The sequence below is a fragment of the Poecilia reticulata genome, linkage group LG18 (assembly GCF_000633615.1).
Source record: "Poecilia reticulata strain Guanapo linkage group LG18, Guppy_female_1.0+MT, whole genome shotgun sequence".
Taxonomy (NCBI): Eukaryota; Metazoa; Chordata; class Actinopteri; order Cyprinodontiformes; family Poeciliidae; genus Poecilia; species Poecilia reticulata.
Genome location: NC_024348.1, coordinates 21,438,884 through 21,451,657, shown reverse-complemented (window position 1 = coordinate 21,451,657; position 12,774 = coordinate 21,438,884). Strand labels below are relative to the sequence as shown.

General features: G+C 42.5%; 2 protein-coding genes across 2 annotated transcripts in view; one reads left to right on the top strand and one right to left on the bottom strand.

Annotated features, from left to right (window-relative positions):
- Positions 1-528: 528 nt before the first annotated feature.
- LOC108167182 (uncharacterized) lies at positions 529-2,659 on the bottom strand. The gene is made up of 2 exons (XM_017310360.1): positions 2,559-2,659; positions 529-1,437 (listed from the first exon to the last, which is right to left on the bottom strand). Exon 2 carries the CDS (start codon positions 1,432-1,434, stop codon positions 529-531), a length of 906 nt encoding a protein of 301 aa, XP_017165849.1. The 5' UTR covers positions 1,435-1,437; positions 2,559-2,659.
- A 955-nt stretch (positions 2,660-3,614) lies between these two features.
- Positions 3,615-12,774, top strand: part of LOC103480982 (uncharacterized) — a 47,526-nt gene continuing 38,366 nt past the window's right edge. Inside the window, exons 1-6 of the mRNA XM_008436202.2 lie at positions 3,615-3,912; positions 4,374-4,474; positions 5,064-5,133; positions 5,217-5,347; positions 5,432-5,520; positions 5,694-5,793. Coding sequence (XP_008434424.1) covers positions 3,690-3,912; positions 4,374-4,474; positions 5,064-5,133; positions 5,217-5,347; positions 5,432-5,520; positions 5,694-5,793 — 714 coding nt within the window. The 5' untranslated portion in view covers positions 3,615-3,689. The remainder of the gene's footprint in view (positions 3,913-4,373; positions 4,475-5,063; positions 5,134-5,216; positions 5,348-5,431; positions 5,521-5,693; positions 5,794-12,774) is intronic.

Genomic DNA, 12,774 nt, shown 5'->3' with positions numbered 1-12,774 from the left:
CCTGATTTTACTTACAAGCTATTGATGCTGTAGCACAGCTGGCTGCAGCAGACAACTAGAAAATTAGACCAATATCTTTTTTATTATCATTTGTTTTTGATAGAACAGAATTCCACATCTTCTTGTGTACAGATTGTGTTAACATYGCAGCGCAACTACCTCTTACWGGAAGTTAGAAAAKTGAAATGAACATAAATTGGAGGAAACCTTATTAGGCACAAACAACTACTACAAATCAAAGTGGAAAATAATGCAACATTTGTTTACATTAAACAAAAAGCAAACAAAACAATTCAGCATTTACYAATTAAAACAAACTCATTTAGTTCAGCAAACCACCTCATTTGAAAACCTTTTCCTGTGTCGTTGTTTTTCTGTGCTGTTAGTTTGYGTTTTCTTTAAAAACAAATAGTGATCAGGTGTCGTTTTTKTCATAGTAGAAGCTAATTTTAGCACTGTTGCACAGCTAGGTCTAACAGGACGTTAGAAAAGTAAAWGCTGGCATCCAGAACATCTCATCCCAATGCTCTAGTTTATACAGCTGGTTAGTTTTCCCGCTCTGTGCAGAAACAGGAGCGGTAGAACCAGACTACTGGGAAACGTCAGGAAGATTCCTGAATCCAGGAATCCGCACAACCTCCTGGGATCCAGAAAGAGCACGTGTTTTAACCCAAAACCCACCAGGAGCCCAGCAAATCTCAGCACTAGAGTGACGGTTATGGCCAGGATCATGTGAAAAGCTCTGCGTTTGGTTTGGTCAGCCTGTCTTTTCTGATCGCCCGCCTCCGCTGACGCTGGGCGAGTTAGAGCCCRGAGGACAGAACAGCAGAAGAAAACCATCACACTTACGGTGAGAACTAAAATAAGGAAAAAAGGAACAGAGGGAAAGTCTGGCAAGTTCACCTGTAGCACCTTCATCCATCCCAAACACAGCAGCCAAACCGAAGCGCTGCTGATGACTCTAATTTTGACCCTGTGGGTTTCCTTACTGCGCATGTAGGCGATGGGGTGAACAACAGCGAGGTAGCGGTCAGCGCAGGTCAGGACATGTAAAAATGTTTGTCCTGGTAAAATGATACAGAATAAAAATACMCCCAGAAAGAGCAGAATCTGACTTTCCCTGTAAAAGCTTGACGTGAAAAGGACAGATCCAATAACGCAAATGATCTCTAGGATCATCATCTGGAGGGTGAAGAAGTCGGAGGGGCTCAGTGTCGCCCCGGCAGAGTGCTGACGTCTCCAGCGCCGGATCTCCATGTAGAGAACGAAGACGTAGAGAGGGAGGAGCAGCAGAGAGTTGATGCTGCTGTAAACCATGAATATCACTCTCGTGGCCACTGAGAGTCGACAGGTCATGAAAAAGGGAACGTCAGACGAGTTGGAGGTTGAGGGGACAGGAAGGACATTAAGAGACAACGAAGCGTTGAGAGACATGGCCTGGAAAGAAGAGCAGAAGCCAAAAACAGTTGAACCATCGCTAATTAATTCTCCTCTTACGTCTGTAACATGTCCATATCATCACATTTGCAGATGATAGTTTCMTTTCCACCAGAGTTGCAGAAAATTACATTAATTTCCACTCAAAAATCTGAATCTCCTCAAAAATATATATAATCAACTATCCATCCATCCATCTGTCCATTTTCCTGCACCCTTGTCCCTCAGTGGGGTCGGGAGGGTTGCTGGTGCCCATCTCCAGCTGGCGTGCCGGGTGGGAGGTGGGGTCACCTGGACAGGTCGCCAGTCTGTCGCAGGGCAACACAGAGACACACAACCATGCACACACACACTCACACCTAGGGGCAATTTGGAGAGGCCAGTTAACCTGACTGGACTGTGGGAGGAAACTGGAGTACCTGGAGAAAACCCACCATGYACAGGGAGAACATGGAGACTCCATGCAGAAAGACCGGGAATTGAACCTAGAACCTTCTTGCTGCAAGGCAACRGCTCTACCAACTGCGCCACTGTGCAGCCCATATAATCAACTAATAAGTCTCAAAGTTTAATCATTGTAAAGAGTAATTATGTTTTTGACCGAATGAGCCACATTGTGAGGCAATGCAGGAAGGAATGACAGGAATATATAATGGAAATTCTTCTTTTTCACCCCAGAATCACAATTTCTGCCACACAACAGCCCATCTACAGCAGAACAGCTGGAAAAACGAGGACTAAGACATTGCAATGGCCCAGTCAAAGTCCATATCTGAAACGTTTTGAAGATGCCTAAAGGAGACATTTGTCTTTGAGCAGAACAAATGTCTGCAAACCTGAAGACATGTTGGAAAATTGGCTGTAATTCATTATGATGAGTTGTTGTGATAACTGGAATATTAACGTTGATTTTAATTTGGACTCCAGATAAAAAGATTCCTGCAGAGTCCAAGACTGTTATCAAAACTAAGACAAATAAATGAACTGAAATAGATCATTCACTGATTACTACAAACATGTCGAATAACTAATCAAATCCATARTAAATCAGGATATTCTGGACAAAATGATTCTCAATATTGTATGAAAAAGTAACATCTGAGAAGAGTATAGAAATGTACCCGTTAGTTTGGATCTTTCCTCTGGTTTCTCTCCTGAATGTCTCGTCTTTCTGGTTCTGACTGTCAGAGAATTGGACCAGGACTCTATATGTATTGGTGACGCCGGTGCGACTTAAACCAACAAACCGAACCGATCAAATGTTTTCGTGTAACTGAATCCCGGTGGGGCAGCCATTAGAGTTCTCAGCTGTCATTTAGGATGAAATGGAGACGTGAAAGCGTATGAAGTTTCTCGTTCTAAACCCAGCATGTATGCAAAGACAGCAAATGAAGCCGTGGTGTAGTATGGCATGTCAATGCAAACACAACCTAAAGCATCTGCAGGACAACAAAGACGAGGACGGAAARACTACAAACCGAATCTGAACAAAATGTCTCCTTGTTTCTATTTACCCAAAAACTAAAACCCTAAAACGAAACATAACTACAGCGGTTCAAGCGCTCTAACGGTGTCTCAGGCCTAAAGTGAATGTTTTTAATATGGATGATATTACAAACATAAAAGCATTTACTTTCGCACTTTAATGAAAAAAATAATTAGAAATGCAAAAATATTCCAAATTGAGTGTAAAAATAAGTAAATAAATGAATACTGCAACATAAAAATAACTGGAATATATAGAAATGACAACTTTTAAAAAGCAAACTTAATTTGCTAAATCTYTATGATATTAAAAAAAGAAAGAGAAAATTACAGCATATTAATAATTRTGCTTTTAATATGATTTCTAATTAAATAAATAAAAATTAAGAAATAAAGTTGGGATTTTTTTTTTAAATAGATAAACGAGGGAAAGTAATTAAAACATTTTAACATTTATTTATTTTGTATTTAAACAAACATAAATAATTAATTTAAAATAAAACTGTCAAAAATAGCAACAATTATATGTTTTGTGATAATATAATGAATGAAAATCTCTCTGCTAGGAGGTTTTAGGTGCATAACCGYTAAAAAATTAATAATCTCCTGATAAAAAGGTCAGAAATATTGAAATCATATTAATCTGCTCGAGAGCGGAACCTTCGCGGTGCGTTTCCAATGGGACTGTTTTTGTTGACGCACCAGCGCACCTTGAACTCGTAGTGAGGCAGAAGTTTGGACTAAGCTAAGCTAAGCTAAGCTGGAGCATGTCTGGGCTTCCTCGGTTCCTCCGCTTTTCGCCCTCAAACTCGGAGCGGATATGGCGCAGAGGAAGCGCAGAGAAGTGCATCAGTTTGTCTTTCAGAGCTAAGTTTCTGCGCCCCGGTGTTGCCCGTCCGGGCAGCGGAGGCGGGTCCAGRTGGTACAGCAGCTGCGAGCCGGTCCGGATCGGCTGCGCCTCCGGGTTCTGGGGGGACACGGCCACGTCAGGTGAGAACTGGGGGGGATTTTCCACCAGCGGAGGGTTCGGTGCTGCGGAACCGCTCAGCTGAGGGGCATTTCCGGTTGATTTATAAACGACAGCATCGACCTGCTGGTCCACAGAGCTCCAGAATAACGGGTTCTGTAAGCAGAAGTATTCACGCCCTTAAGCACCTGGGTTTACTGGGACATTATGTGACAAAACTAATTTACTTTGACTAGGCCCACTATATTGTAGCTTCCCATCAGCTCTGATTTCCTGTAAAATTTGTTTTCCTCCAGGTAAAATCACGCCAGCAGATTCTTCCACCTGACCTCTTGTTGCCATGGCAACCGGTCTTCAGACTGCTCCTTTTTCTGGGTCCCTGTGAAGCATTTTCTTTAAAAAAAAAAAAAAAAAACACAGCCAGAGCCAGAATGGAGCATCCAGCGGTTCTGACCCGCTGACCCGTCTCTGGTTCTGCTTTCAGCCCCTCAGCTGATCTACGGCGGGCAGCTGGACTTCCTGGTGTTCGACTACCTGAGTGAGATCACCATGTCTCTGCTGACCGCCGCCAGAACCAAGATGCCTGTGAGTCTCACCTGTTCGACACTCACACCTGCCTCTGCACAGCAAACCAGACAAGCACACAAATACTAGTTTTGTTATTATATAATATTAACGACGTGTGTATTTTCATCCATTTCTAAATGTTCACTCTGTAGGTTTAATTAAAATGCATTTATTTACGGATTCACTTTGTTTTTCTTGAACAATTGTTAAAGATCTTTATTTTTTATTTTGTTTTGACATTTGTGTGTTGTAATCTCAACATTTTTAGATTAAGTTTTGAGATAGAAAGTCAATTTCAACCTTCAAAGTTATAAGTTTGAGAGTCAATTTTTTGATTGAAAGTCATAATTTCGAAATTCTAAGTAATAATTAAATTCAGTCATAATTTTAAAATGGAAATTCATAATTTAGATTTTCTAATTTATAATTTTGACTTTTATTTTCACTTCAAAACCTCTAAATTGTAACTTCCTGTGGGGCTCTTATTAGTTTTTCATGGCAGTAATGAGCTCCCGTACTCAGCATGATTTTCATCTGCAGTTGCAGCGCGGCGCCTGCAGGTGGTGCTGTTACCCCTGCTTTAAGGCTCGTTCTCTCCTTCCTGCAGAACCTGGGTTACGCTCCGGACTTCGTCCAGGTGGCTCTGGCTCCGTTCATCAACGACATCCACAGGAAAGGTGAGTCCGCCGCCGCCCAGCGGCAGCGGCAGCCGCCCTCCGTCTCCATGGCAACGGCCAACGCAGGCCTCTCTGCTCGCCAGGTATCCGTGTCGTCAGCAACGCGGGCGGAGTGAACCCACTGGCCTGCGCCGAGGCCATACAGGAAGTCGTCAAAAAGGCGGGGCTGGACCTGAAGGTTGCCGTGGTGACCGGTGATGACCTCATGCCCGGCGTACGACCCCATCCTCTGATCTGGCCACATGATCTCAGAGGTTTAAGCTGATCTGAGCTGATCTCCTCCTCTGGTTTCCTGCAGAGGAGCCTCCTGTCTGAAGTAAAGATGGCCGACGGCGGCGGCAGGCGGCCGCTGCCTAAAACGCTGCACAGCATGAACGCCTACCTGGGGTACAAACATGCAGATAATATAGATATTAAGTGTTATCTTAAAGCAACTTCAGTCCATTGATGTATTTTATTTATAGAATATATGATTTTTGAATAGAAAGCCAATCGGCACAAAGCAAAGCCATAAATGCCTTAAATTAAATATCCTAATGCGATTCCCTTCCTGTGCTCAGGGCCGAGCCGATCCGCCGCTGCCTGGACCTGGGGGCCGACGTCGTGGTAACGGGGCGCTGCGTGGACAGCGCCGTGGCTCTGGGGCCGCTCCTGCACACGGTACAGCTGACTGCCAGCATCCGCTGCTGCTGTTGAGGGGCTTAAACCTACAAATGGAGGATTTCTGCAGATTTTTAGCACAGAAAGCAACTAAAGAAAACCTGCATCATGAAAACCATATGCAGAAAGATCCCAGGGCGGGATTTGAACCCAGGACCTGCTTGCTGCTCAGCAGCAGTGCTAACAACTACTCCAAGTTTCCAGCACTGAACTCCACTTGTAGTGCACCTTTCTTTAATTACTACATCTCATGTTGTAACAGAGCATAGCATAACATAGCATGCTGTAGTATATTGTAGCATAGCATGCTGTAGCACAGCACACTATAGCATACTGTGGTGTAGCATCTTGTAACGTAGCACATCGTAGCATATCAGACTGCAACATAGAATATGACATTATAGCATACTGCAGTACATTGTAGCATAACATGCTGTAGCGTAGCATATTATAACATGTGTTACATAGCATTATTAGAATATATTTAATTTATTTTTATAACTTAGAATAACAAAATGTCCCTAATCATACCCTAGCATAGTTTAGCATACCCTAACATAGCTTAGCATACCCTAGCATAGCTTAGCATACCCTAGCATAGCTTNCTACATCCTGCTGCATCCACTGCTTCTGATATGAATCCCATAAGTCTGAGCTTTGGCTTGGCAGGGGAAAAGTTTCCCCAAAGAGCAACAAACCACCAAAATTTGGAGCACAGTGCCATCTACAGACCTAATCCAAGAATCCACTCACAGAATCAAACCCAGTTATTCTGGATCAATAAGGAAGCATCAAACTAAGATTCCTGAAACAATTTTAAGCATTCCACCATTCAGCAAAAACAATCCATACATGAGAAAGATTTTACTCTGCATTTGTTTGGGTTGTTCATTCCCCTGTCTTCTAAAATGCTCAGAAACAGTTTGAGTCGAGTTCTGCTGTTCTGCTTCTTCTCTTCCTGAAACTACAACTTTCCTGCTCTGTGCAGAAACAGCAGCGGTAAAACCAGATTACTGGGCACCAGCAGCCAAACCCCCGAGTCCAACAGTGCACACAGATATTCTGCATCAACTAAAATTAAATTTCTAACCCCTACAGAAAGCAGAATACCCAGGATCCTCAGGGCCAGAGTGACGGTTATGGYTAAAATCATGTTGAAGGCTCTTTTCTTTGACTGGTCGGTGTTCTGCTGGTTCCCTCTAGCGCCCCCTGGCTTTGGACGCCTCAGGAAATGCAGGACAGACAGACAGCAGAACAACGTAGCAATCAGGCAAATGGCCAAACAAGGCAGCAGCATGTCTGCTGGGAAGTTATATAGATACATTGTCATTATAGCAGACAACCCAAAACCGATCAGCCACACGGCCGCCGTGCTGATGTTCCTGACTCTCACTTTGACCGCCTCCCTCAGGTTCATGTAGGCGATGGCATGAACCACGGCCACGTAGCGCTCCACGCAGGTCAGGACGTGGAACATGGTCTGAATGGGAAAMACGAAGCCTAACAGATACACTCCCATCAGGAACGTYGTCTGAGATTCCAGGTGGCCTCCCAAAACGAGAAGTGCTGATCCGAAGACATCAAAAATCCCAGCGATCATCATCTGGTAGGTGAAGAAGTCGGAGTGGCTGATTGCTGCGCCTGCAGCAGCTGATGGCTGACGCCGCCGTCGCTGGAAACCCAGGCAGAGGATGAAGACGTAGAGCGGGAGGAGCAGCAGGTTGGTGAAGGCGTACGCCGCGTAGATGACCCTGAATCCTACAGAAAACTTACATCCTGCCGAAAAGTGACTGACGGAGACGTTGGACGTGTTGAAGAGARGAGAGACGACTGAAGGAACAGACATAAACATGAAGGCCATGGTCTGCAAAAATATGGGAAAATAAATAGAAATTAAACAASAGGAATGTGGAAAACCGTTTTAATCAACAGTAAAAACGTTTATCAGCCTCCAGGTTTGGTCCAAACCCAACAGGAAACTGGTTTGTACTCTGAAAACACTGAGAATTAGAARMTAGTGACACAAATATTAATGCTGCATAATAATAATTGTTGCGCTAAACGGACTGCATGGCGGGTCTGGTGACCTTCAGGTGTCGGGGAAAATTGACCTCATAGACAAACCTGAACAGGAGAAACCGAGTCCTGAAGAATAATATYGTTTTCACCAACAGTTCACACGTTTCACGAGTTTTATTTTGAAAGAAACTGATTGGGAATAATATTTATTTTGCCTGAATTTTGTTGTTATTATAAATGAATTTCCTATYTGTTTCTAAAACGCCAACATTTTCTTTATATTTTGGTTGATGTTTTGATCAGTTACTCAAGACTTGAGTCACATTTTTACCAAATATTGTTTTACTTCAGTGAAGATGTGGTGAAGTAACGCTGCTCTATTAGTGTATATTTYCTTGAAACAAGAACATTAAAAATATAACATTAATGACATAATGAACAAATTCAACTGTAATCTCAGGATGACATGTTTCTTTCTGAAGTAAATTCATTAAAAGATACTCCAGATAAAAGTCTAAAATACTGAAAGTGTTGAAAATTATGCAGTCGCCTTCTGCATCTTCACATGTTTCTGTTACCATGACGTTGCTGTAAATTTGATGAAAAAACCCATAAATCTGCACCAAACTCGTCACGATTAGTGTTGGAAAAGCTACTAAGAAGTTTCACATATTGTAATAAAATAAATCCACAGCCGTCCCAAAACGGCTACGTTATTTTCTCTAATGGAAAATTAGAGAAAATATACACACAATATTTCAGTGTTTTAACTCAAATATTGAGTTAAAACACTCAATAATTGATCACGTTCAGTCAAATTTAACTACAGATGATCAATAAACACAGGAATAGAAAATGAGTGAAATGTTAAAACTATCTTTAGATGATTAAATGTTTCAGACCTACCCTGCACTAAGCCGTCCAATCAGATTACAACACTTCTCTGCTCCGTCTGGCATGGAGTCGTTTCCCTTCCAACACTTAYTGCCTACTGATCTGCGTATCGGTGTATGAATGTGTGAGTGTGAATGGGTGAATGTGACTCTAGTGTGAAGCGCTGAGTGGTCAAAATGACTGGAAAAGTTCAGTTCAGTCCATTTATCATTKATCAAACAGGTTGAGCGATAAACAAAAACCTGGTTTTGCATGACATGAAACCCTCAAATGACCACCTACTGAGCTGAGGTCTGAGTTTCTGAAGGGATGATTTGAATATGGAGCAGAATCTCCTAACGACYCGATTTCATTACTGCTAATGTCAGAAASGTCGTTTCACCTCCAGATTTAATCTCGTTTAAATTTAATTTTCACTCGTCTCGGCCCAGACTGAGCTGGAAGCTGCTGATGACCAAAACATTTTGTTTGTCAAAGTGAAGAAGGTGAAACGTGAGAAGCAGCTTCAGAGGATTATTGATGATGGATTTGTGTTGTTTGTGCAAAACATACAAGACCTTTGCTTCTTTGCATGTTCCAATCATCTAATGGACAGAGACAGATTGACCTGCTTCTGATGCTATGAACTGATATTGCTATTCAAGAGTTCATTTCTGGACAGAAAAGGGATTAAAACTCAGTAAAGTCTTGACAATCTGCATAATATTTAATAAAGATCCTGGCAGGTAGGAGTAAAGATCTGCAGGACGCTGCAGGGAACGAGTCTGTGGATACGATTGGCTGTGCTGGTTGCTGAGCAACCACCTGAAGTTATGATCTTTTAAAGCTGCAGTTTGATAAACAAAACACCATGTTGACTGATGAGGAGACGGCAAAGCTAATGGCTAACAGGGACGTGATGAATGTTGGGCAGCTGGTTCAGCTAATGAGGCTGAATGAGGCTAAAACAACCTGAGAGTGATTTACTCTGAAGTTAGAAGGTGTTATAAGGTTTAATCCTGTAAGATGAGGGGCTGTTTGACGGGTTTGATTAGTTTYATTTTGCAAGTTTTTTCCTTTTTCACCCAGATAAAAGAATGTTTTACATTCTTCCAAAATATCTCCTGCATTGTGGTTGTTTTCCAGCTCAGCTAGATTTATCTCACAAAAACAGTTTTTAAATCGTTTTTAAACAAGTTTTGAAGTTTCTACCAGGAGCAGGAAAGCGACCTCAGGCTAAACTTGAGTAATGGATGCTAACATGCGGATATTTGATAAGTGTTGAGAAGTAATCAAGACAGTTTGTCAATGTTAAGAGAATAAAATCATTGACTTCTGGCTCGTTTTAATCTCTTGTGCTCCCAGACTCAATGATTCCATGCGTGGAAACAAAAGCCACACAGAGATGACAGCGTCACAATAATCAGCATTTATTCAAGACAGATGCAGAAAAGCACATCACACAACATCAGAAACCTCAGAGCACAAACAACACATTAATTTACCTGAGAAAAGGAAAAACAACAAAAGATGGAAACGACAAATAAACAGCAAAGACGTCTTCGGAGAACTGCAGCGCAAATCTAATTTGTTACTTTGTGTAGAAAGTTTTATATTCTTGTATTTAATTTATTCAAATAAGGCGTATCTTTGCTCATCCAACYAGAACCTGTCTCTGACCCTTTTTAAAGTTAGAAACTCCCTGCAATTTGTTCCCAAGATCAAACACCAGTTGTCCCCATTGTCTAAATAAAATGGAAGCAGACTCTCCTGATCTCCTGCTGCTTCATGGCTTTCACAGATCAGTGTGAAAAGCTGGAGCTTCCCACTGAGGGCAGATCARAGATCTTGGCAAACAATCTGCTTTAACTACAAGTAAAATAAAGTAAAATAAAGGTCAATAGCCCAGAATAAGTTATAAATTTTAAAACTATAATTAGGCTATTTCAATCAAAACATGTTAAGCTTTAAAACTAGCTTATTTTAATTTTATTTTCTTAATATCATCCAGGTTGGCTTTATTTTAAAAGACAAATACTAAACACAAAACATTTGCTGTTTCAGTCCAGCATTGATCCACCTCTCACTTCCTACCACTAACATTTTATTAGTAAAGTAGGATTAATCTTCCATCCATCYACATTTTAATMTTTGCTTAATCATCTATTACAGACAAACCTGATAKTATTKCYATGTTCMTGYGTAATTGTACAGCAAGAACTCAGATTCTTGAGTTTCTTGAGACGTTTCATTTCTGACAGGTTAGCTTCCCATTCCTGTGCAGGAACAGCAGCGGTAGAACCAGACTGCTTGGCAAACAGAACCAGAACCCGACTAGAAAGATTTCACAGTAATTTTCTACTCCGTGGTTTGGATGCAGAATGGCCAGGGATGCGCTCTGCCCAGAAAACCTCAGCACCAGCGTGGCGGTTATGGCCAGGATGGTGTGGAACGCCCTCCATTTTGTCTGATCCGTCTTCATTCCCGAGGTGATCAGGACACAGAAGACAGCCAGGCTGCAGAAACTCACAGTCATGATGACGAAGGCGAAGATGGAGAAGTACACTGAGGTGGGGAAGTGAGGGTAAAACACGGGAACCAAAGCAAACATCCCGAAGCTCAGCAGACAGCCAACAGCAATGCAGACGTTTCTGACTCTGGTTCCCTGTGACTTCTTCAGCTTCATGTAGACAATGGGGTGAACCACAGCCAGATAGCGCTCCATGCARGTCAGATAGTGAAACACAGTCTGTGCAGGCACAGCAAAGGACATAAGGTGATAAGCAAACACCATGATGGCTGTTCTGCAGGTTCCAATGCCAAAACTGAAAGATAAAGACCCAAAAGAAGAGAGGATCTCTGTTGCACCCATCCAGTAGGTGAAGACGTCCGTGTGGCTGTTCTGTCCTGCAGCCGGCCTGTTGGAGCGCCATCTCTGGAAACCCATCCAGAAGATGAAGAGGTACAGAGGGAGGATGAGGAGGATGTTGGTGAGGGTGAAGCAGTAGTTATGGATGACATGGTTGATGTCGCTGAAGCAGGAGAAGGTGATCGGATGGAGGGAGGCGTTGAAGAGGCAGTGGATGCTGGAAGAGGAGTTGGYCAGCATGGTGGAGGAAWAGAAGRCGTTTCCACGCTGGAGATACAATAACAGACGAGTTTTATTGACCCTTTGCACGTGACGTCACGCTGATCAAAAACAGATCAGGATGAAAACCAAACTTCTCATTTTATTGTATAACKTTTAAAGCAGAAAGATGCGGCGGCGATGGACAGCAGCCGTCAATCATCATGACTGTCGTCACCTCGGTGTGACCGCGGATTAGCGGCGAACACTTTTYACAAGGTAAGATTAATGTTCATATTTAAATTTCATATTAGTTTTTATAAGCACGTATGAAGATGTTTTCAAATATCGCGTTGTGGAGAAGGTAGCGTCTAGCCATTGGTAACCATGGAAACAACGCCGTGTAGCCTATAGCATGTATGGAAAAAACTGGYTAGCATMTCTKTTGTTCGGTTTTWAYGCTGCTCTGGTCTAAGGGGAAACACTGTTTATGACATATTAATATAAATCATGTGGCGTGGATTCAGGCAAAGTMTGTAATTTGATCAACACGTCAGGWGGGAGGCGGTTCGGGTCGGTTTCTAAGCTAGCTGACTGTTTCAACCTTTAGTAAGTCCCTCCGGCTATGAGCCCCAGCCAGGTGAGTTACCTTCACAGACAAATTAGCTTGACCCCGACAAGTAAAAGAAATTAATAAACTGACAAAAACAAGGTAGGAAAACAATTTCAGTCTCTGTTCAACACTCCCGTCCCTCACTTCCGACTTCCATCATGGCGCCTCGAAGTTGTAAAACAGTGGTCCCCAAGCTACGGCCCGCCGCCACATTTGGTCCGGTCCCCTGAACAATACCAGAGAGCATTCAGATTTTTTTTTTCATATATTGTATTTTCCGGTTTATATGTGGATTTTTCTTCAACCACCAGGGGGCTCTGTAGCAGGAAGTGTGTCCTGTAAACTGAGGGTGTTTTGTTTTGCATGGCATTGCTGCCATCTGTTGGACTTTTAGGGAACTGCTTGACTT